Genomic DNA, 22,902 nt, shown 5'->3' with positions numbered 1-22,902 from the left:
GGAATGAAGAGCTGACAAGCTCGGCACTTTTCGTCCTTGGGATCCCATGGCAGACACTGTTGCACACTCCATGCGTGTCTTTCAAGGAAAATGTAGTGTTACAGCAGGGGCAGACCATAAAGGGGCATTTTCCATGGTGTTAGTACAGTTTTTCTAAAGTCCTACCAAGACTTCCTAAAAACCATATCTGATGCAGTACATACGTTCCACTCTTAATATAAAAAGCTGTACCAACTGGGAATGTGGGTAGGATGGATAGAGCACCAAGGCTCATTTTAGGAGGGAGGGAGGAAGGGACAGCTGTAGTTTGGTACAAAGAAATTGTAGCATACATATGGTCCAAAAGAAACACTGAAACACTATGTATTGTCAAAATAAAGTTTAAAAAATATATATATATAATTAGACCAAGATAAATCTTGGTAGGTAAGTACTATAACATCATATAATCACAAGCATAATAAAAACCAACTCAATACCTAGGGTATGAAAACCAAGGTTTAACCTTATGATTCATATCATCATTTAAAGGAGCAAGTAGTAAGTCAAGGTGAGTCGAAGCCTAAGGTTATACATTCAGGATTGCAATATACTATTCTTGGGGAATAAGACCAGGTTAGATATACTTACAGAATACAATCAGTATTTCATGGGTAGTTGACCCCTTCTGTCATGCAGTGACACAGAGTTATGAAATCACATAAAAAACCAACCCCGTTACACCTAGCAACATTACCAATTACCTTTTAGAAGGGAGTTCAAAGCTAGTACAACAACTCATACTTTCTGCAGGGGTATCAAGCTATTCAATGAGAAGTGTGAACACTAACTATTTTAGAATGCACTAAGCAAATCAGGGAAAGCAAAACCCTATTGCACTTTAAGACCCAATATATTTCCAGGTATGTAATAGACCTATTGGTACATAACTGTCCACTACCTAATAACTAGTTAAACCCAGTATACTTTTAACTAACTTCTTTAGCAAGTAAGTACTTCTACACTTGGTATACTTTCAAGGCAGAATCCTTTTCTCATCTAGTCCTTCCCAATAGCTTACTATTGCGTAAGCTCTCTCTGAGGCAGACGAGGGACCTAGTGGTCTTTGTGCCAGCTGTAGGCCGGTTGAGATGGGGTTCAGTTGCAGGAACGTCACAGTTCCAGAGGATATCTTCAAAAAGTAAGTTTTAGCTTTAGAGTTAAAGTGTTCAGGGACTTCCTGAAGGCTCCCTATATGTGTTCGAGGATTAGGCCTAGGAAAACAGTAGGGGCAAACTCCCAACCACACGAATCACCCACTCAGCCTGACAGGATGCACACCAGACTTAGGATAACTATTATCCAAGCGCACACACAGTACCGTGGGAGAGAAGAAGAGCTTTGGAGTGGATGCCTTCATGATGCAGCTACACAGGACCCGGTACCTGGATTCTTGGTCTGGAGATGAAAGAACTGGGCAGGAACCTGCAGCAGTCGTCAGAGGAGGCTTCCAGCAAAGGTTTCCCATGGATTATCATGGGTCTGTGCATTTGGCGCCTTTTTGCAGCAGCCAGGTGAAGAACAAATAATCGCTGGTCGGATTCTCTTCACTCTCTCGGTCCTGCACTCTTGTGAGAGGACTTCAGGGATTCGAATCGTGTCTAGGAGTCATCCACCAAAGTTTCAGGTGTATTCAGACTTTGGAAGACCATGCACTGCACTCAGGCTCGAGGTCCCTGGGTATTGGCAGTTTGCAGCCCAGCAAGGACGCAGCACATCGTGCGATGGCTCAAAAACAAGTCTTCTTGAGACTAGCGAATCCCACCAGACTCTGGGTAGGTGTTAGTTTCCGGGACCCCCAGTCCGATGGCTCTGGTTACATAGCAGGCTCTCCGGTCGCTGGAACATCGCTACAGACGTCTTTTCTTCCTCTTTGGATTCAGCTCCAGTGGCCAACTTGTTAGCAGCTTCCCGGTTCGTAGTAATTTTCAGGAACTACAGCTCCTGTAATTTCTCCCTGCAAAGGGGCAATCTGGCTGTCCAATCAGGACAGCCAACCCCTCCCCTTAACCCTGTCCCCCTTGGGACTTGGTTCCTTTCAGTCAATGTGGAAGACAGAGGGCTGAGATCGTTCCCACCTAGAACGGCAGGGGAAGACCTCAGAACCAACAAAGATACTTAAGAATGGCAAAAAAAGAAGGGGCCCGCCATTCTAGCAGAATGTTAGACCTTCTATGCATTACCGAGGCTAAAAATACTTAAGACTAAAAAGTCACTAAGATAAAACCACTGCCACCAGCCATTCAAGTAACCATGCAATTGTAACAAAAATGATACAGGTAAGTAAGAAAGGGGATGCATTGTATCCCCCCAGCACTACACATACAATGGGGTCTACTGGCTCACTATATAAAATGTAAAGGGGATGAAAATTCCTCTTAACCCCCGCGCCCTTGGGTCAGTAGTTCACCCAAGTACATTAAATAGAAATTAACAGGGAAGCCCAAAGTGGCAAACCAGCCTAAGCCCAAAAGATATAGGAAACTATAACTCCAACAATACACTATGGAGAGACATAAAAAGGTCACCCATAAAATGAGTAAAAGACCAGGTAAAAGGGGGAAAAGATTCCCACTCACCTAGGGACAGGGAGAAAAAAAAAAAAATCTGCAAGCGCAAGCAACATGTTCTGGGGTTGACACAGGTCAGGAAGATTCATCACAAATATGAAAATCTTACCTAATAAATGGGAACCGAATATGAACTAGGAGCTATTCATAATTGGGACGATCGTTCAGATCGCTTCCCTTCTCCCCTGGGGAGAGCCACTTTCCATGAGGCTACAGAAGTGAGGCCACTAACCAATATTGTAATGGGTTATTTGTAACGCACATAATAGATGTAATGACTTGGAATGTTTTATTCATAAAAAAGCACAGCATGCAGGAGGCACACAGGGAAAAGGTTATGCGTTTCACGCTCGCAGAGCGCTTGATCACAGAGTGGTTGCAGTGGTGAGTACAGAGTGAAATAGAATGCCGAGTCCTACTACCATGTGACTAGCACAGTGCATTGATCAGGTCGGTGAACGAAAAACTGATGCAGACATCTTGGAATGTCAGACACAGAGACAAACCCCCTCTGTGGGCATGGGGTGTGTTCTCAAGAGCGCATTCTCTACAACCACCCCAGTATGATCAGACAAAATATATCCAGAATGTGGTGGCCTCTGTTTTTGTAGGTTTAAAAATAGAATGAGAGGAGCCAAAAGACAATCCTCCCAAAGCTATGGAGATATGCATCGTCATTGCACGTGTCCTATTCGAATGTCACCAGCACACTAAGGGTGCAAGATCCACAAGGGAAGGGGGAGAAATCAACAAAAGGCTCTCCACGTTGTGCTGGGGTTCAGACAGACTTCATAAGGGATCAAAGGACTAGGCTGCTGCAGGGTCACAAATGCATGCCATTTTCCACCTTTTGCTAATCATTAGTGCATACCGTAACATTCTGTTGCTGATTGCATAAGTAACAGATCAGTGGTTTTAATTTGAGCATGGTCCTTTTGTGGAAGGAAGGACATTTTGAGAGACAAAAATGGCATGTATTCTCGGCAAAAGACAAATTAAGCAATGGAAAATAATTGAACTGCCATTATACAATTTTAAAAAGATACAAATGAGGACTTCCAAAATATATATTAGTACCTATAAACAGAATGTAACAATTATCTTACTGAGCAAGGCACATTATCAAAAACCTAGAAAAAAGCATTTTATGATAGAAGGTTAATATTCCAAGACGAACAGTCAGTCACACTCCTATTGTAGTCTTTCTAAAGACATGAGACCGGGTCGGAGGGAAAATAGTTTTGGGTTGGGTTGCTTTGCATAAGAGGCTGCCTTACCTTGCTTTTAGCCCTTTTGTGTTAGTCATATCCTGCATTTAGCCTAATAGTGCAAAGTAGCTATACCTTGCCTCTCGCACACCGCACCATTGCAACTTGCACAAAGGGTGGGCTCACCCCACACACACATAACACAAACACTATTGCCCCCAAATCTATCTAGTCTAAATATGGGTTGAGTAGGTCTGGCTTGCTCCTTGGACCAAAGGATGTGCAGTGGCTGGTACATCTTCAGGCGCTCAGCCAAATATATTGTGGCCTCATGGATCACACATTTATGCGGCAGGATCTTGTGGGAGACAGTGTTTCACGGGCAACCAGTGCAGCTCTCTCCTTGCATTGGTGATATGATCCCGTCTTGAGAGTCCTAGGGTTGCTCGAACAGCCCCATTCTGGGCCACTTGAAGAGCTGAGAGTTTGGATTGAGAAGTGCCGATCAGTAAACTGTTACAGTAATCCAACTGCAAATTGACAAGCACTGCTTCCAGCAAGGCAACATTTTGGCGTGACAAAAAGGGGCGAATGCAGTTGAACAACTTATTGATGAGTCCGCACAAGGCCCAAATCTGGGCGACATGCTACCTCATTGTCAATTCAGCATCTAGGGTAACTCCCAAAGTCTTTACACTCTTACCAAGATGGGGTTTTTGGTGTCGATAAAGCTTTTATACTCAAGGGGAAGTTTAAGCGTGTGACTGGAGGCAACAATAACGAGATCAGTCTTGACAGAGTTAAGGGCCAAAGAATTAGTTACCATCCAAGCTTGAATGGCAGAATGAATGGTGTTAATGGCCGATGTGTCTTGCAAGTGGATCCCTGGGAGCTTTAGGATGACCTGGGTATCGTCGACATAGTTACAGTAAAGAACACCCAGGTTGACAAGGAGCCCTAGAAGGGGCAAGATGTAGATATTGGAGAGTGGGCGAAAGACAGGGTTACTCGCCGGTAAAGAACTAGCATCATTGATGGCGACTGGCATTGCAGAGCCTCAAAAAGGATGCCACCCTTTTGGTTGTTCACCCAGAGCAGCCCATCAATGATTCTGACCTGGTTACCAATAGGGCATGGTCAACCAGGTCAAAAACAGCAGATAGATCAAGCAGCATCAGTTTAGCGGGATGGTCCGGATACACGGCGATGCCAGAGACTGGATTTTTTTTTTTTTTTTCTACCCCTTTTGCATTTTCATTTATAAAACTAATGATATTTATCATTACATTTAAAATCGGAGTACAAATATTAAAAACAGCAATTCATCAATCTTAATCTTTGCAGAATGATTCATTTCACAATTTGCTCCCATTAGAATTCCAATTTCTCTAAAAACCTTGTTGCCAATTATATCGATACGTGCTCAGGATTCATTATAAAGTTCCACATTTGTTTTTGATCCAGCAGCCGATAGTCTTTGAAACATTTTTGATATTGTTCCATGCGTAGTTCTCTCATTTTGTTACAGTGCACTAAGTGTTCCAGAGTTTTGGACTCCAGCTTGAACATTTCCCGTTCCTCTCCTCACATTTATATCGAGCAGCCAATAAGATCTAGTTGGCCATAAACTAAGACGCATACACGTTAGTTCTGCTTGATATTGTTGATCGGGATATTTTCGTATATATTTTGGTATGGGATTACTTTTTTTGGTGGAAAGTTTGTGCCTTTGCAGATTTTATAGCTCCGCATTTCATTTGTTTAATGATCCAATCGTGATCTCATAATTTTGTTTTTGCTCCATCGGGTTTGTTATTAGGGTGAGCCCATCGATATCTGCACTTCTGATGATCTCCTTGCAGTGATCTCTCCATAGCCCTAAACATTCAAACTGCTTGTTGCGCATGGTCTTTGCGATGATAGGGATCAATGTCTGGGCATATGAATCTTCCATTAGGTTTTTCCTATAAAGGGATAGTGTATTCTACCACACATTGGCTTTGAGTGATATTAATCCCAATTTGTATCCAATGATCGCGATAGGTTAACTTCTTGGGACAGGTAATAGATTCCAGAAAGCGCCTTCAATTTGATCCCACTTTAGATGGTATTGGGGAATGTGTGGATTGCGCTCCATAGGTTATATTAAGTATAACCTTCTGCTTATAGTAAATCAACCCTGGAATATAGGAACATTTTCCATATTTGGTATGTATGATTTTTCTTTGTGAGTGTGATGTTGATCTTATATGGTGCATCAGATTTATTGTCATTGATGTGAACGCCCAAATATTTATACTCGTCAGTACACATCAATTGAGTTGTTTCTATGGTCCATCTGAACTCAGAAATTTTGTGGGTTCTATTTTTACTTGTCATTTTCATAATGTTAAGTCTTTTTGTTGTTCATCTCCAATTGGGGGGGGGGGGGTTTCTCGCAGTTTGGTATCAAGTTTTGGACATTCTGCCTTTATTAGTTTATCCCATAGTAGAGGACATGATTGGAGTCAGAAGCTTGTTTGAAGGCAATAAAGGCGAAAAACAGTGGTTGTTTGGAGAGACTGGGTTGAAAGTCAAACATGGGTGGGCTCAGTGTCATGTCTGGCTCTGAAACAACCCGATTGCTGGGACCCTATTATGTAATTTTCTTCAATTAATTTTTTTATTGAAGATATGCCACTCGGTCCATGATTTTGAGAAGAAAAGGCACATTTGTGGTGGGACATTCGTTTTTCGTGAGCAAGGGGTCAAGGTTGTCCTTTAATAAGGGAATGGTCTGGGCCTCTTTAAGCAATGGTGGAATGCATCCTTCAGAAAAGGAAAAGTTGACCAATTTAGTGATCCATGGTCCTAACACAGACGGAGCTTATTAGCCTAGAGGTGCAGGTGTCACTCTTGCACGAGGTGGGTTTCATACTGGTGACAATAAGACTGATTTCACACTCAGTACACTGGGAGAAAGAGAGGTTTGGTCGCTCTTTGGCATGTGGAGTGAGGGGCGGACTATTACCTCAGGGGACACTCCCTATGGGTCGAGGAATTCTCTTAGTTTATTAATGGAATGTAGATGAGAAGATACTTGGAGAAAAAGGTATGATGAATTCCTTAGCACCAAGCAGAGTCCTTTGGAGGGGGTTAAATGATAGGATAGATGATATAGCATGTATAATGTGCCTGTACACAACCATCTAGGTTGGCTTTGATACACGGTTTTCCCTTAAATTCTTTCAGGATCATAAATAGTTCTTTGGAACTCAAATTGGCCGGAGATATCTTTTTATATTGGAAGGGTTTTAGATTGCGCAATGGCGGCATTCAGGGTCTTAACCGAGAGTTTATGAGTAGCCAAGGTGGCTGGAGATGGGTTTTTACACCATCACTTTCAGCTGACCTTTTGGTGTGCCGGAGGTTGATAATGTCCTCATTGAACCAATTATGATTTTCGGGTTTCCCACATCTGTTGATAACAAGAACAGGGGTATTGAGGGTAGAATTCAATGTATCCATAAAATGCGAGGCTAGGTCTGAGGCGGCATTATAATCCTCAAGCCGGCCAAGTTTGGCCATCGAGAGCCTGCAAAAGGGAGACGTTTTTCCAGTTCCTGGTTTTAATAGTAGGCCTTGGGATAGCATCCACTCGGGAAGAGAGCGTGGGTGAGGTAACGACAAACCTCAATAAATGAACAGACCACGGACAGGTGCTAGACAAATTAGTTATAGGGAGTTGGTGTTACAGAATTTAGTCGAGAGTATGCCACCCTCCACCCCAACATGGGTAGGTCCTTTCGCCCACTGAAAGAACCCTATGGAGGCCAAAGCAGATGATGGGAAGAGGTAGCGTTGCCTGGGGGCACGTTGGCCAACAAATTGAAATCCCTCAGTACCAGAATTGGTAATTTGACTTGGTAAAGTTGTTGAACAGGTCAAGGAATTGTTCCTCGAAAAGGGGACGACATTTGGGAAGTCTGTAAATGACCACAATGGTAAGAGACGTTATCGGAGATCTGAAGTTTAGCTGAAGTTTAGCTACCAAACTCACAATCATCAGAAACCTCTGGGTATTAAGCGCGTTATAAATAACCTATCATATCAAATAACCCATCGTAGCAGGAGGCTCATGAGGGGAAAGATGGCAATGTAACTGAGCATTGTAGAATAATGCAACTCCCCCACTTTTTTTTTTTTATTTACTCGGTCGTCACGTAGGATCTGATAGTTAGGAAGGGAATCTAAAACGGCGTCTGATGGCATAGCTGCATCAAGCCAGGATTCGGTTATTGCAAGGAAGTCGAGATTAGACTCGATGAGTAAGTCCGCGATTTCCTAAGGAAGTGGTTCCTAGGGACTACAAGCGTCGCCTGTTGCTCGGAGTTGGAGAACGAGCAGCAGGCAATGTGGAGAGCGCAAACCGCCACGCACACGTTCCAAGGAGGAATAATGCAGATGGCTGGTAAAAGTCAAATCTAGATGGTAGAGACAATTCCAAGTAGGGCTGCAATAAAGATTGTAGTTGATATTGCAGTCCTTACTGCATGGACAACAAAGTAAATCAATTCAAAGGAATGTGACCAAGTATTGAAGTCGAAAACTAGCAACTAACAACATCCGCCACACAACTGTGGTCAAAGGTCCATCCTGCTTCTTTCCTGGGTTTAGAAGCCTTACTGAATTTTGATAGTGGAGTTGTAAGTTCTCAGGGACCCCCCCAAATCAAATACGACTGGCTCAGGGCAAACAGACATCACAGACTAGAGGACTATGCCAGCTAGGTTAGACAAAGAAATATGGGGATGGAGAGGGTAAATGACCAGACTCGATTTTAAAATAGAAGGCAACTCTCAAGTCTAAAGAATCCACACATTCATACCACATTACCCATCCGATCCTCTAAACCTAGCGTGTTGTACCTGCCTCCCGCCAATTCACAAATCCCCCTCCCCACATTAAATCATACTTTTTTCTTGCTTTCCACCTGTCAGACATTAGCTTCTCATACGCATGCAAGCCGTTCATCTCACCTGCGCAATCTCCCAATTTGGGGCAGCTGTCTCCTTTTTAAACCTTCAAAATCATTATCTTTCCACAATTCACACCTTGTGTCAAATGTCTTCTGTGATTCCAACCCAAACCTCTGTACAAACCATTCCACAGACAAGTTAATGGACCTACAGAGAAGTTGAGTCTCCTATTCACAATTCTCTCGAGCCTTTTGGAGACCCCATACCAAAACCTCTGGACTCTTCTCACAATCCAAAACACGCGAGGCGGCCATCCATAAACCCTGCAGCACACACAGGATGTGCTGCTCTCTCTGGCCGTATTTAAACAGTCTCTCCGGTGTCCAAAATGTGTAAAGGATTCTCCTTTACTGAACAAATACTAGTTCATACCTATATCAAAATGTATTTTTAGAAATTCAGTCTGTGCCACTACCCCAACTGGTCATCCCACCCCTGCAATCAAATAACTTCCTGGCTGACCACCTTTACATCACAATAGCGATTCCGCTCATCTACACCCTTAAAATCATTAAGCATGGTAAAAAGGCCTGTTTAAAGGGGTAGGACCTACATCACCAAGGAAGGCCTTTGAGACTTCATGGTTTGTGAAGGCTCCCTTCTCATCTTCCTAGTCTACAATTGAACCTCAGACAAATGAATCCATTTAATCTCTGACCTTACCAAAGTGCCCCCATTGACGAAACGCCTGCCTTTACTCAATTGGGCAAACTGTTCTTACCAGTCACACTGAACTTGCCCGAACCCCAAAACGTGGCTGCATGACCGATTAATTACCTACTGCCACAGGAGCGGCACTTCCTACTGCCAGGTTCCTATGTTTTACGCCAGAAAGTGTGCTCTTTCTCCCAATGGTTCATAAAGCAAAAACTTCACTGATAATTGCATCAGAATGTACCCTATTTTTTTAAAAATTAATTTTGGTTTATACAAACCTTTTAAATACATATCACATCACATTTGGTTGTGAATTTAAGAAGTAAGTCAATCACTTTCATTGCATAGGAAATCAAGTACGTTCCAATCCAGCAGTTATAGCACTAGTTCATTGGTAGTTAATTTAGAGTTTTTTCCCAAGAATTGCATTGCTGCTATTATCAGGTTGGCATCACAGCCAGCTACAATTCTGTTCCACCAGTCCTCTGCTGACAGTGAAGGCATCTTTCCCCACAAACCTTTGAAAGTGGATTGATCTCCCGGTTCACAATGCTGGACAGGTGATTAGTAGGTGCCTAGATGTTTCACAGACTTCCAAACTCATACAGAATCTCCCATCCACGCTGGTATATGGGTTCTTATTCCATAAAGATAGAATTTGGCCCGTTGGTAATACATGAAGACGAAATCTTAGAAACAACTGATGTGTTTGAAGGAAATGGTTTCAGATATTGTGGTATATCATTTAGGGATCGTCTTTCAAATGTATTGTCAAAACGCATTTTGCTGTTAGAATTTCTATTTTGTGTCAGGATCCAATCCTCATCTTTCAATTTCCTTTTAATCATGTCTGGTTTTATTATAAGTACCTTTTAATGCCTCCCAGATCTTCCAGACGAATTTGGCACGGGTCGTTCCTCTTGTTTGTCTGTGTCCCGAGTATTTAAAATGGTGGAGAATAATCCTCTATTATGCACTTCCTGGAGAGGGAGATGGATTTCAAATAAAACCTGCGCTTATAGAGATTGGAGACCCAGCTCATATCGGATGACTCATTGGTGTTCCCCTGGGTAAGCATAAAACCTTTTTCCAGAAGAGACCCCAAAGTAAAGTCCACGATTTCCAATGCAAGTTTATCAGGGTTTCAGCTCCCATAGGTTACAATCGGAGCCACCGTTGCATATAGAAAACAATTGCAGGAATTCTTGTGCATTTGCAATACTTTCCGATGATTATGATAGCTTGTGTGGCTAGTGTTTTGATTTTCTGATGTAGAATCTGTATCCATTGTTTTTAATTCAAGCTACAGTTGAACAACACACCCAGATACCCTATGCCTTATTATCCTTCAAAAGATCAGGAAAATCAAATACCCCTTTCTTTTTTAGGACTACTCATAGGACCTTGCTACGGTTCTTATAAAGTCTGCTCAAAGTCTTCTTTGAGGCCTTATGCGGAATATACCTGAATACATGCAGAATTATTGGCCAGTCATTTATTTTGAGAATATTTGCTCTCCTAACAAGTCAAATTCAGCCTAGAGCATCTGTTGTAATCAGTCCTCAGTGACTTTACAACCTTATCCAAATTATCTTGCAGAACTTCTCTTATCTCTATCACTAGATACAAAACAATCCTTTTGCCACCTGAAATCACATCCACCCAAGTGCAATTAGCAGCAAGTATGCAATATTTGCATAGCCATGGTCTGTACTATATTCAGTTTGTATCAGATAGTTCCGTACTAGAGGAATAGAGCTCTACGCCACCAATAGGAGGATGACGTCATATGCCAGCAATTTACAGGTACTACCTTTAAACAGGATCCCATTCGCCCTGTCATTTCGGCAAATCACAATGTTGACAATTATTTTTTCTACCTTGAAATAAATATAGGGCAAGAAGCTACAAGGGACATATTTTGGTGTCATATTAAAGTCTCTTTTCCCTGCCCGCTGTATATCATAAAATTAAATTGAATTAATATCAGCTTGCAATTTTGAATAGCCACTAATTTTATGCATTCACACGGATTTGCTTCCACGAATAAGCTATTAGAGGCGAATACAAACAACTCTTTGTTAAAGTAATTGTAAATGGCATATAAAAAAGTGGCAAACGTGTTGCTAAAAATTATTATATTGTTATATTTAGTGAAAATACTTGGAAGAACATACTGGTAAACATCTATAAAAAGAAAAAAAGAATGTTTCTCTTTTCATAACGCAAAAGAGATCCAGACTCCAGAAGGCTTCCACACCGCTTCATATAGTTTTTTTTAGTCTTTTTTTGTGGCAGATTGCTCCTTAACTCTATTAGAAGGGGTTATTAAAACTCTTAGATCCCGAATACAGGTTCGTCAGTAACAGTTATAAAATACCATATTTGGAAGTACCACATGTTTTAACACTCAGACTACGGGTTTCGTTACTGAAATTCTACAATTCCACCTGCTTTTGGGTGGCAGTGATGTGTGCCACACAAAAGCATTAGAGCATGCAGCATACAAGCATTGAATAGTATGGCATTTTCCTGTGACGTCACATGCGACTCCAAAACGGTGGAATAACTGAAAGATCTGCATGAAACATGCTACATGCGATATTCATTTTGTTTGGCTCCATAATGGAAAAACCACCAAGCTTGTAATCAGGCCTTTAATGTTGCCCATTTGATCAACCTGGGAAACAGGACGGTAGACTCCCATCCGTTTGTGTTAAATCAATGATTGGACCTGGGGGACTTTAAATTAGGAAAAGCATAGGATTTGTAAATGCCTCATTAAAACTAAAAATGCTAGGGAGTAGTATATTGCATGTCTTTCTATTTAGGGTGTGCGAGACGGAGGACAGAGACTGGCACAGGTAAGTAGCTAAAATGCTTTTCAAATAATAAAAAGGGCTTAGGAAAAAATGCTTCCCTAGCACCAACTCTATGGAGGGGGATCCCGGACTCAACAAAACGAACTAATGAGACAGTCGTCAGAATGTCAAAATAAATGTCGCGTGTCCAAAACCTATTCTGACCCTCACACTCAAATACTACAAAAACGACTATAAGGGGAAAATAAAGTGTCACTATGTCGTTTTCCTACAGCTTGTAGGTTATCTCGAACACACAATTTCAATAATAAGTCAAAAGTTTAAAGTGTTCCAACAATGCCATGGGTAAAATTCTCATCCCAGGTTTTTCCTTGTAACTTTTTTTGTGGGGCTTTAAGTTGACCCACAGCATTGGCATACTCTCCTGCCAAGGGTTGCGAGTCTCTTTTTGGTTTAGCCAGAATGCCTGGTTTATGCACCTGGTATGTATTTCTTCTGTTGGGCCTCCCAAACCACTAGCAGGGGGGGGAAGAGAAGTGCTAAATAGCAAACACCAGCGTACCCGTCTGTCCAGCACTGCAGCTACTCTATATTCTAATTGTTCACAGTGTGCTGGTGGTTTGACAATATTCCTTTCCCTCGGTGTCACATGCCCCAGTCGCACTGCCTGCTTCCACTCTCCCCATGCGGTACCTGCAGAAGTTGTTCTACGGTACGGCAGACTCCCCTATTCATCAACGGATCCTATAGGGGTTTCCAGGAGAGGTGTAGCGTTGTAATGCCTGTTGGTCACTTCTGCTACGCAGTTACCGGCACCAGTGGTTTGGCAGGGACACTGATGGGGGGTCTGTGGATTCTCCTCACGGCGGTCTGTCTGCCACTCCGAGGGTTTGGCATTGGGGATATTCGTGCTCCCTCTCTGCCCTTCGGTTTCTTCATTTCAGGAGCGGCGCTTGCGCTCTCTTGTTGGTCTCTTGGGAACGTGGGGAGCCAGTGTATGCCATGCACATGTGTGCCGTCTTTGTTAAAGAGTTGACAATTGCTGACCTGGCAGGGACTTGAGAAGCGGTGAGCCTTCCCGCTCTGCAGGACTTAATTCCACCCTCTACCTCCTCTCACACGGCTAGCGCTAGGAGCAACGGGCATACACGTCCCCGCTGTATTCACTCCCCGCCCAAACAAATCGGGAAACCTTCATCAGACAGGACACTCTCACATTAGGAACACCACCCACACTCCCGTACCCCTCTTCTGTAGCTCGTAATGGTTACGAGCTGGTCACGTCATGAATGCCATCGTCCAACGGTAGAAACTATTTAAACACTTTCCTACTTATTACATACTCCTTCAATTTGCTTCCCGAACTTCCCCACTTCCAACAAACACTCGACCACGACCACTGCTGCAAGTACTGCTACGACACTTTGTTCTGGCTGTCTTCTTCTTGCTGATAGATTTTAATCCATCAGCTGGGTTTTTGGATACCGAGGCTTGAGCCTCATTACTCCAACTTCTCGGGTTGAGTAACTAGTCGTGGGTTAGGATTTTTCTTGGTCTGTGTGGTCTTGTCACAGTAGTGCGCTTTGTTCTGTTCTCTAACCCCCTTTTATAAGAAGAGTGCCTCTAGAACGTTGTTGATAGTTTTTCAGTACCTCTCTGTAGGGCCTACTCGTGCCAGTACTTATAGCATTTGTAACTGGTGGTTTCTCTTTAGAATACTTAGCTTGGTATGGCATATGAGCGTTAAATCGGATTTTCAGGACTGAAGAGCGTTCCTTAGTTGGCAGACTGGGACGTAACCTCTGGGTCCGTCACTGTTGCATCAAATAGTATACAATGATGAAACGCATAATTGATTTTAAGTATTCAATACATTAATGGGGGGGGAGATGGATGGCTTCAAGTGAATCAAGTAATATCAGCGTAGCAAGCTCTGGTGAGCTAATCACTCTTTCAGCACCCAGGGAAAATAAGATATTAAGATATAGTTAATAAAACCTTCTCTGTACCTTTCAAACTTTTGTCCCTTACCCCTTTACCCTCTGAACTACGAGACAGTTGTCTATTACCAAGTCTCCTTTTCTGAACTCCTGTCTCCCGTCTTCTTTCTGCCCAATCTGACTTTCGTCCTGCTCACTCTACAAAGTCTGCTCTGTGGTGAAATGGCGAACAGAAGCCTCTTGGACTTAAAGAATAAAGCCAAGTGTCCAAGCATAAATGATTCAGAAGTCCATCTCAACAAGAATCACACAAAGGTGCTCTCGTAAAGTGTGCACAAAGTATATTATAGACCTTCAAGTAAACTTGCTTGCCACAACTAATCCCTTAACATAGAATATAAATTCCCCAACTCAAACGTTCATCCAAAGTGAGAGTTCAGCAGGCCTCTGCACTCACCACTAGCTATTGGTTAGTGATAATTGACTCTTGGCGAGTAAGAAATGGCGTGCCGTTTAGAATCGAGGAGGCGAGTGGAACGTATGGCCAATAGCTTGCAACTTGATTCTGCAATATGATTATGGCTTCCAATTTGCGAATTGTGCACAAACTAACTAAACTTGTTTCTTGGAGAAAGTCTGAACAATTGAATAGTAATTTGAATAGTAATTGAGATCTCAGATTAGGAATTTGACATTCAAACTATACACATATCGAAAAATCTGCATTAGTGCAGTTTAAAATGTAAAAATGTCTAGCAGCTGGCATGAAGTTACTGGCGTCTACAGATTGAACATAAGGTTTTAAAAAATTATCATCATTGTGGAACTTGGATTAATTAAATTGAAGCAATGCTCTGATCGTCAGTAGCTGGCAATCAATTGCACATTTTGAGATAGATCTAATAAAACTGATATGTTAGCAGTTTTGGCATTTCAATTTAGAAACAGCCATTTAGATGTGTTTTGTTTTAATGTATATTTTGCTTGAAAATGAAACTCACTTCTTCTTGTAAATAAACAGATTATAAAAAATAAAAAAATTCGGCCCACAACATGTGCCCAAGCACCACACATCACAGCCACTGCTACCCAACCGCCGCACCATAATACAGCTATGCATGAAAATATGCAATAGTTGGCAGAATCTACAAACATACCACACCCTCTGGCACCCATACCCACTTTCATTCACATAGTATGGTGTTACTGCCAACCAAACCAATGTTCGCAACACTGCCCCTGCTCCCAGCACTCTTCAGTACACAAAAGCAATAGCTCATAGTGCAGTAATTGTGCAGTACAGTAGTCAGAACTCCACGCAATGGACACTACGCAATCCTCTGCGCGATGCAGTTTGCCCTTATCCACACACTACTAAACTATTGCACCCACTACACTCACACTGCAGTATCCTTGCACATAGAAGATGTACTTCAACCCTAACCTCTTCTGTACTGACAGTATTCCAACACTGCAGAACTGTTCACTGCATTAGCTATAGCCATAGAGTAAGTAGTGCAAGAAGCGCCACACCCATGGAAAGAACAATGTAGGCAATATTTATGAACCACACGCAGAAGCCAACAATGTGAAACCTAATTACAACCATGGCACATAGTTGTCAGAGCAAGTCCTCCATCCGTGCATCCAATGGCCTACGACCTTACCACATGCAAAACACTGCAGTACACACTACCTTACAATGTGCATGTCATGTGCAATGCACTTCCCTTCTGCAGTTGAGCTCCCACCAGTCACCACGGAAAAAGGTCTCTACACCAGCTATCATGCTGTAACAAAGCCCACCTGCCTGCATTCAGCACACATGGTAGGCCGCTATGCAGACACCCGCAAAGTGGCGATGTATGCACAGTTACAGCTGGCACATCAACAGCTTCGTCCACCTAATAATCACACATATCAGATGACCAACTTCTCTCTCCCCCACCCTTTCCATCCCCGCTTCCCACCACCACATGTCATACATTATGTTTGTCAGTCCCTTTCGGCGCTGCACTGTCCTCCGATACACCATGGCAGCATTTCCCTGAGAAAGTCGATGCACTGCACGCTTCCCTCCAGCCAACCACGTCCACAGTTCGCCGCCAGCACGGCATACTGCAAGCCAATGAGATCTGTCCGCGGAGCAGAGCCAGATATCATCAATTTTTTGAGACGTACATTTCAGTTATTTGCAACAAAATTACTGGTCCGATTTCCACCAAACACACAAAAGCACGCTTTCTGAGCCAAGCCCCCGCTCCTGCCACAAATTTGGTGCAAATCCATCCAGCCGTTCGGCTGTAGCCATGCGCAAAGTTTTCGCCCATTCAGTCTATGTAAAAAAACATTTGGGACCCCGCTTAGAACTTTCCCCCCTGCACAAAACTTCACCAAACTTGGCGGAATAATTCAGAGTGGGCCATATACTTTTTTGCAAGGTTTGGTGACGATTCCTCCAGGGGGAGCGAAGTTATAAGCCGCCGAAAAAGTGGTCTTCCTATGGGTTTAGCAACTTAACCCTAACTAGACGCCGCTACAGCGGGCCGTTTATATATCTCTCTGACTCTGTAATTAATATATGTTACAGGGAAGCAAATTTCAAGTTGCGAGGTACTGCCCAAGAATTAAAAGTCACTCACCTACTCAAATGCAGTGTGCCTTTTTTGCTTGCCAAGAGTCCATTATCACACACCAATTACTAGAGCCAAGCTATTTTGAGGCGTGTGTATGTATATATATATATATATATACACATACATACACACATACACAAATAAAGACCTCTTGCATTGTCATCTGCCCTATGTGTATTAAAATGCTTGTTATTTCGTTACCATCTGACCTTTTGAGTCTATCACATCTCATCAAGCCACATGCAATGACCAAAATCGCCTCAAAGTACAGACTCAACATGACATGACACCTACTGATGCAGGTCCACACACAACCCCCTAGATCCCCTCCAAATATTCAGAACACTCAGCCATACTGATAAGTGATCTATCGGCCACTTTTACTCCGTAAAAACAGCCAAATATGCCAAAAAATAAAAATAGGCAGTGAAAATACTCAACAAAAATAGGAAACATATACTCAGGGCCTTGTGCCCCTGCTTTCACCCAAACAGCTCCATGGATATTTTTGGACCAGTAGTGCATGTAGAACCAGAGGAGGAAACATGCTATTATTGCCTGATTGGAAGAGGAAATTTACAAAAGCATTTCTAGTGAAAACATTTTTACTCGCTTATTAAATACTACCATTGGGAAATGGACTTCTGTACTCCCCAAAAAAATCATTTTACTCCAAACTTTAATAAATGGGGAGTACATTACTCTCACTTCAAAATCTTATCCGGAGCGCTGACAACGCTCAAACAGGTCATACCAGACACTGGCAAGATAAACGTGTATCCACCTCAGGGTACACCCAGGAAAAGTCCCAATAGACTATGCCCCAAAAACACCTAAAAGCTTATCCCATAGCCTGATTCTATCCAATCTACACGCATCAAAACAACTGAACTTTCTTCTGTTTCTATTAAACAAACCCAACCCATTTTCTTGCATTTCCATAAAACCATGAAAATGGCAGCTGTTTGGGTGACCAGCAGCCATGTATTTTGTGGAACTATCCTGATTTCATTACCCGTCTCTCATGTCCTAAACACAAACTGTCCAGGATTGGGTAAACTTACGACTTTCCTTGCCCAATGCAGGGTCGGCTATAAACAGCACAATGGACACAGACTGAAGGTGCTCACTTTGTATCTTTTTTGTGTTGTGGTTCAAGTGCAGAGGGTGTTCTGTCAAATAGCTTCTTATAACATCATTGTGTTTCGGCAAAGCATTAGAAGGAGAGAGTTTAGTGTAGATGGCTGCAGGTGCAGCTGAAGCAGGCCATTAGCAGGGACTATTGTCCCTTAAGAGGTGCGAATGGTGGGCAATTAGAAAACTGGAGGGGTACATAACTCCATTTAAAATAATTAATTTAAAATAATAACAAGACAATTTCCTTATGCATTTCCTTTCAGTGTGTGTGAAGTCTTGATACACTATTAAAGCCAAAAGGAGTTTTGCTAGTCTCACATTAATGTGAATGCTACTGTTGTAAACTACGATTAAGGATAGGGAAAATAAGGTTGTCAGGTAACAGTTGTAAGGTGATCTGTGTACTTTTCCAGGCAGCTCTAAAACATACCATTTTAGCTCTTGAAACTCAAAACTTAAATATTGGCATAAACCAAAGCTGGGAAATGTGTGGTCAATTAAGTGTACGCAAAACTCCCTCCTGGTTTAATAACCTGCAGCGTTTCCCGTAAATATTAGCATAATAATAGAGTGACCATTCATATATAGCACATAAATTTGCAATTGGCTTACTCATCGCAGCTTCTTTTAATGTCAATGAAAAAAGACAAATAGGTTATTTTTAATCATGTGCGGTCCTATTCCTTAAACATTTTGTCTTGCTATCATTTTTACTGAAAGAAACTGCTACCTGTTACCAAACATACTACAGATGAAGAAACTAAAATGCACAGCAATTTGTTATGGGGTCTTACAGGTGTGCTTCGGTAAGCTGTAATTTTACTAAGCATGATCACATCTAATCTTTATAACAAAAATCGTTTTTTAGTGAATACACATTAAGTAATTCCACAGGGAAATGTTACCACATGGCTGTCGCAACATACTGAAAGATAGTTACCAGTCTTGGCATGCCAAGTGCAACGTCCCAAACGTGGAAGGAGGATCAGGCTGCATACTTTCTATTAGTGAGGACAGCTGGCCCTTTTAGTGTCAGGATTTTTATTAAAATGTGTGTCCACCTGTGAAGTGTACTTAGTTTTGACACACTTGAGAAAGCATCATATGAGGAAATGAGGAGCAGCAAAAGAAACTGTCCATTAGACATATCATTTAGGCTTATGCAACGCCAAAGCTTTTTTAGCAAGCATCACTGAAGTGGATGCATTTTGTGTCACTGTCGCAGTAGGACTGGTTTTTGTTAGTGTAGGGTATATGGCTGAAGTGCCAGGTACTGCAAGCATCAAGTAGGGTAGCTAATTACTATAAAAAAAAAATAAAAAAATAAAGATAATTACTATTAGCATAAGGTCCACCTCAGCCTGACCCCTAGACCCTTGGCGTTTTTTAACTAGATCCAATAAAGAGTTGTTAGCTTTCTGTCATTTAAGGCACTAGGGCACATTTCTGAATTTCTGTTCATTTAATGCAATTTTATTCCTGATCTGCCTCCCCCTGTCCCCCAGCAAGTGTTCAGATGGTCAAGGCCCTTGGAGGAAGGCTGAAGTGCCACAAAGATATTGGTTATTGTTTCAAGACTTAGCTGTTCCCAGATGTTTCAGACAGGAGATGTTCCCAACATTAGATACATGTAATGACAGTGAAAGACACGTTTTGGTGTATACAAGGCCTAGAGGCAGGCCCTAGCCAGGGTGTTGAATGAGGTTGTGGTTATACTTCCCCCCCCCCCCATTGAGAAGTGGCAGGACAATTGGAACTGTAGACGACACGCCAAAGATAGCAAATAAATCTGAGAAAGGAGACCCCAGAAGTAGAACCTATGCTGCGTGTTTAGGAAGCCACCGGTCTCCCAAGAAACATGGGAGGATGTGTGCTAGGAAAGGAGCATGCTTCAAGACGGGAGCTGCGGGGGAAGTTGCCAAATGTGCAGATGCAAAGTGTGAGAGTGGCCAAGTTGTCTGGCCTCATGAGAAAGTAGTATTGTGCCCACTTTGTTGCCACAGGGTACCGACTTCAATGTTCACACTCACTTCAGGATTGGGTCATGTTGGTGGGCATGCACATCATTAAGTTGTCCTGGCCAATGGGAAAAGGCCATTGTAGAAAAGGTAATATCAATAAAGTTGTCCAATCAAGTATTTTTAGCAGACTACACAATTGCGTGAAACGTAGAGGGCGGCATTTAAATCATGGGTAGTTTGGTTACCAATGGTTTTGGGTTGTATAGAATGGGTAGGAAGGACAGCCAAGGGTCAACGCGTTTGTCATGAAAGCAAGGCAACGCAGCGCAACACAGGTTTGCATCATGAGCTTAGAAACCAATCGTTGGTATTAAGCGCATTATAGAAGAACAATTATTAAATAAGAAAGAAAAAACAAGATGCATAGGTTGTGTTTAGCTTTTTTGTGTAGATGCTAGCCAATGGGGAGTGCGAGATTAACATGTATTCATTTGTAACAAATGTTTAGTGATTTTCGTCTATAAAAACTAACTGATATGGGTGTGTCGAGAGCGTTTTCAGTTCTATGCAGCTGACCGACCCTCCCGGTCATATTTGCATATAATAATTCTTGTTTACCTTGCAAATCGCACAATCCTTATTGATTCCTTGGATTATTTTCATCAGGTTTTGGGCCCACCAGACAAGGATGAAGTTGAGGAATTAAATTAACAGGCGTATGGCATAGTTTGAAGGAAAAGAGGCCATGATTGATTTTTTTGGACAAATGTAAATAAGGAAATATATACCAGATGGCCATACTTGTTAACATCATATTTGAGCTAAGGGATGCCAAGAAAATAATATGCATTACAGAGAATTGTATGACCATTAGATAAAATGGCAGGATTTGGTGAAAAATACCATGGATCTAGAAGCACTAGAGCAGCACATTGTTTCCGCATACGAGCGAAACACGTGTTAGCCAGTGTTAAGTAACCATTGTTCAGTTTTGCATTATTACAAGTCAATAGCGAATTCCAGTAAAATCAGATATTGTTGAATTCAGATGTAATCAAATTATGTGTGGATGGTTTGTAATTCCGAAATCTATAGAATTACTGAATGTGTATTCAGGAAAAAACATTTTGTTACAAAGATTAGATGTGAACACATTTACTAAAATTAAGATCCCAAAACAAAAAGCTGCTCTTTTAATGTCACTTTACATGATGCCTTGGAGGATTTCTGATGATGTCAATTTATATGCAAACGAGCGGGCCTGCATGTCTTTTGCGCACATGGGCCCCAAAAACCATAGGGAGAAATCTAACAAGTCAATGGTCTGTATACATTACCGTCTTCATATTTTCCTTTTTTTTTGTGTTGTGTATGATTTACGAGTTAAAACACAGTTTTCCAACAAATTTAAAATGGATTAATAGGGTATTTTAATTCAAGTTATTCTGTACAGAGGACGCTGAGACTCTGGTGTGGGACAGGTAGCTTCTTTACTAGACATTCTCTTGTATTGGTAACATCCGGAAGACACAAGAACACAGGGAATAAATACACAAGTAGAAACTATGGGGGGGGGGGGAAATCAACCTGCACCCTCCCTCTCAATCAGGCCAAACACAAACACACAGGAGAAGCCTCACTCAACATTTCAGATCAGATTCTGACGGCATCACATACACAAACCCAGCAAGCAAGCAGAAGCTAATTCCAACATAGGAACAGGAATAACGCCGTACAGAAACACGGACAGCCCAGATTTCTTGTGATGAGCCACCATGAGTAAAGTGCATTGTACAAACAGGTTGTAAAGATGGCTACCCTGGCAGCAGTGTGCTACATAAAAGTCCAAACCATTTTTTAATCGGTGAATGTAACGTAAAACGTAAGGCACTAAGACTGCATAAGAACATTGCGACTCTGTTGTTTACTTATGAAGCTGGGACAGACAACACTTCTAAACACTGTGCATCCTGCTCAGCAAACTGTGTGTAAGGAAGTAATACAATGCCTCTTATGAATTATATTTCCTCCGCCGACTGGTTTATAGGCACTTGAGGAAAACAGAAATAGTAAAGAAGCTTATACAAGAGGGATAGCCCGGACGAAATGATAAATCCGAGAGCAGACACCATAGGCACAGAGATATGCGCCTAAGAGAGAAATATTTCCGGGATCATTCATAGGTACCTGGAAAGTAGAGGTGCGTTTTCTATCTCCCCCATTGCAGTCGCCTCACTTTGTAGGTGAAGCCTCCCCCTTCCTCCTTCACATCATCTGTCTACAGCACGGTATCACAGCGTGCGTTCCATCAGCCAGACGAGCCTGCCCCACCCCCTATCACCTCTAGTAAGCCCGTGCCATGGGTCTCCTTCTCACATGCAGCTCGCTTCCCCCATCACATGCTATTTCTTCTTGCCTGCAGTTGGCCTTCATATCCCTTTCAGTGTCACGTCCTTTTCAGATTGATTCTATCCGCTCACCTGCAGGTGGTCTTGCCCACGCCACCCTTGCCTCCCACAAAGATCCATTTCAAGGAGCGCTGGTCAATGATGTTACTTAGGGTGGGCTCCAGGGGCTCCACGTCCGGAGCATCCTCGAACTCATCCTCCAGCGGGGCAGCCATCTTGGGAGTGGCTCACGTGACCGCCCAGCCATCTTGACAGGTGCACACGTGACCACAAGGAGCTGCGAGACCAATAATTGTCAGCAGTCGCCATTTTTCATTGGGCATATTTTATCATCGATCGCCATATTGGAATTGGTTCATTACTACGTGCAACGGCTAACCACCCCGAAATGTCTCAGCCACGTCGACACATTGAAAACCCCCTTTCAAAACTGTGTCTATCTAGTAAATAGCTAATTTGTCTGCGACTTCAATTTTGCTTTAGGCAACAATACTGGGAATGCCTCC

At 42.4% G+C, this 22,902-nt stretch overlaps 1 protein-coding gene across 1 annotated transcript in view; it reads right to left on the bottom strand.

Moving 5' to 3' along the window:
* Positions 1–22,646, bottom strand: part of GET3 (guided entry of tail-anchored proteins factor 3, ATPase) — a 102,389-nt gene extending 79,743 nt beyond the window's left edge. Inside the window, exon 1 of the mRNA XM_069604119.1 lies at positions 22,469–22,646. Coding sequence (XP_069460220.1) covers positions 22,469–22,611 — 143 coding nt within the window. The 5' untranslated portion in view covers positions 22,612–22,646. The remainder of the gene's footprint in view (positions 1–22,468) is intronic.
* Positions 22,647–22,902: the final 256 nt, after the last annotated feature.

The sequence above is a fragment of the Ambystoma mexicanum genome, chromosome 3q (genome assembly GCF_040938575.1).
Source record: "Ambystoma mexicanum isolate Mex_15411 chromosome 3q, UKY_AmexF1_1, whole genome shotgun sequence".
In the NCBI taxonomy this organism is placed as follows: domain Eukaryota; kingdom Metazoa; phylum Chordata; class Amphibia; order Caudata; family Ambystomatidae; genus Ambystoma; species Ambystoma mexicanum.
The sequence above is the reverse complement of the archived record's forward strand: the minus strand, read 5'-3'. Positions and strand labels throughout refer to the sequence as shown.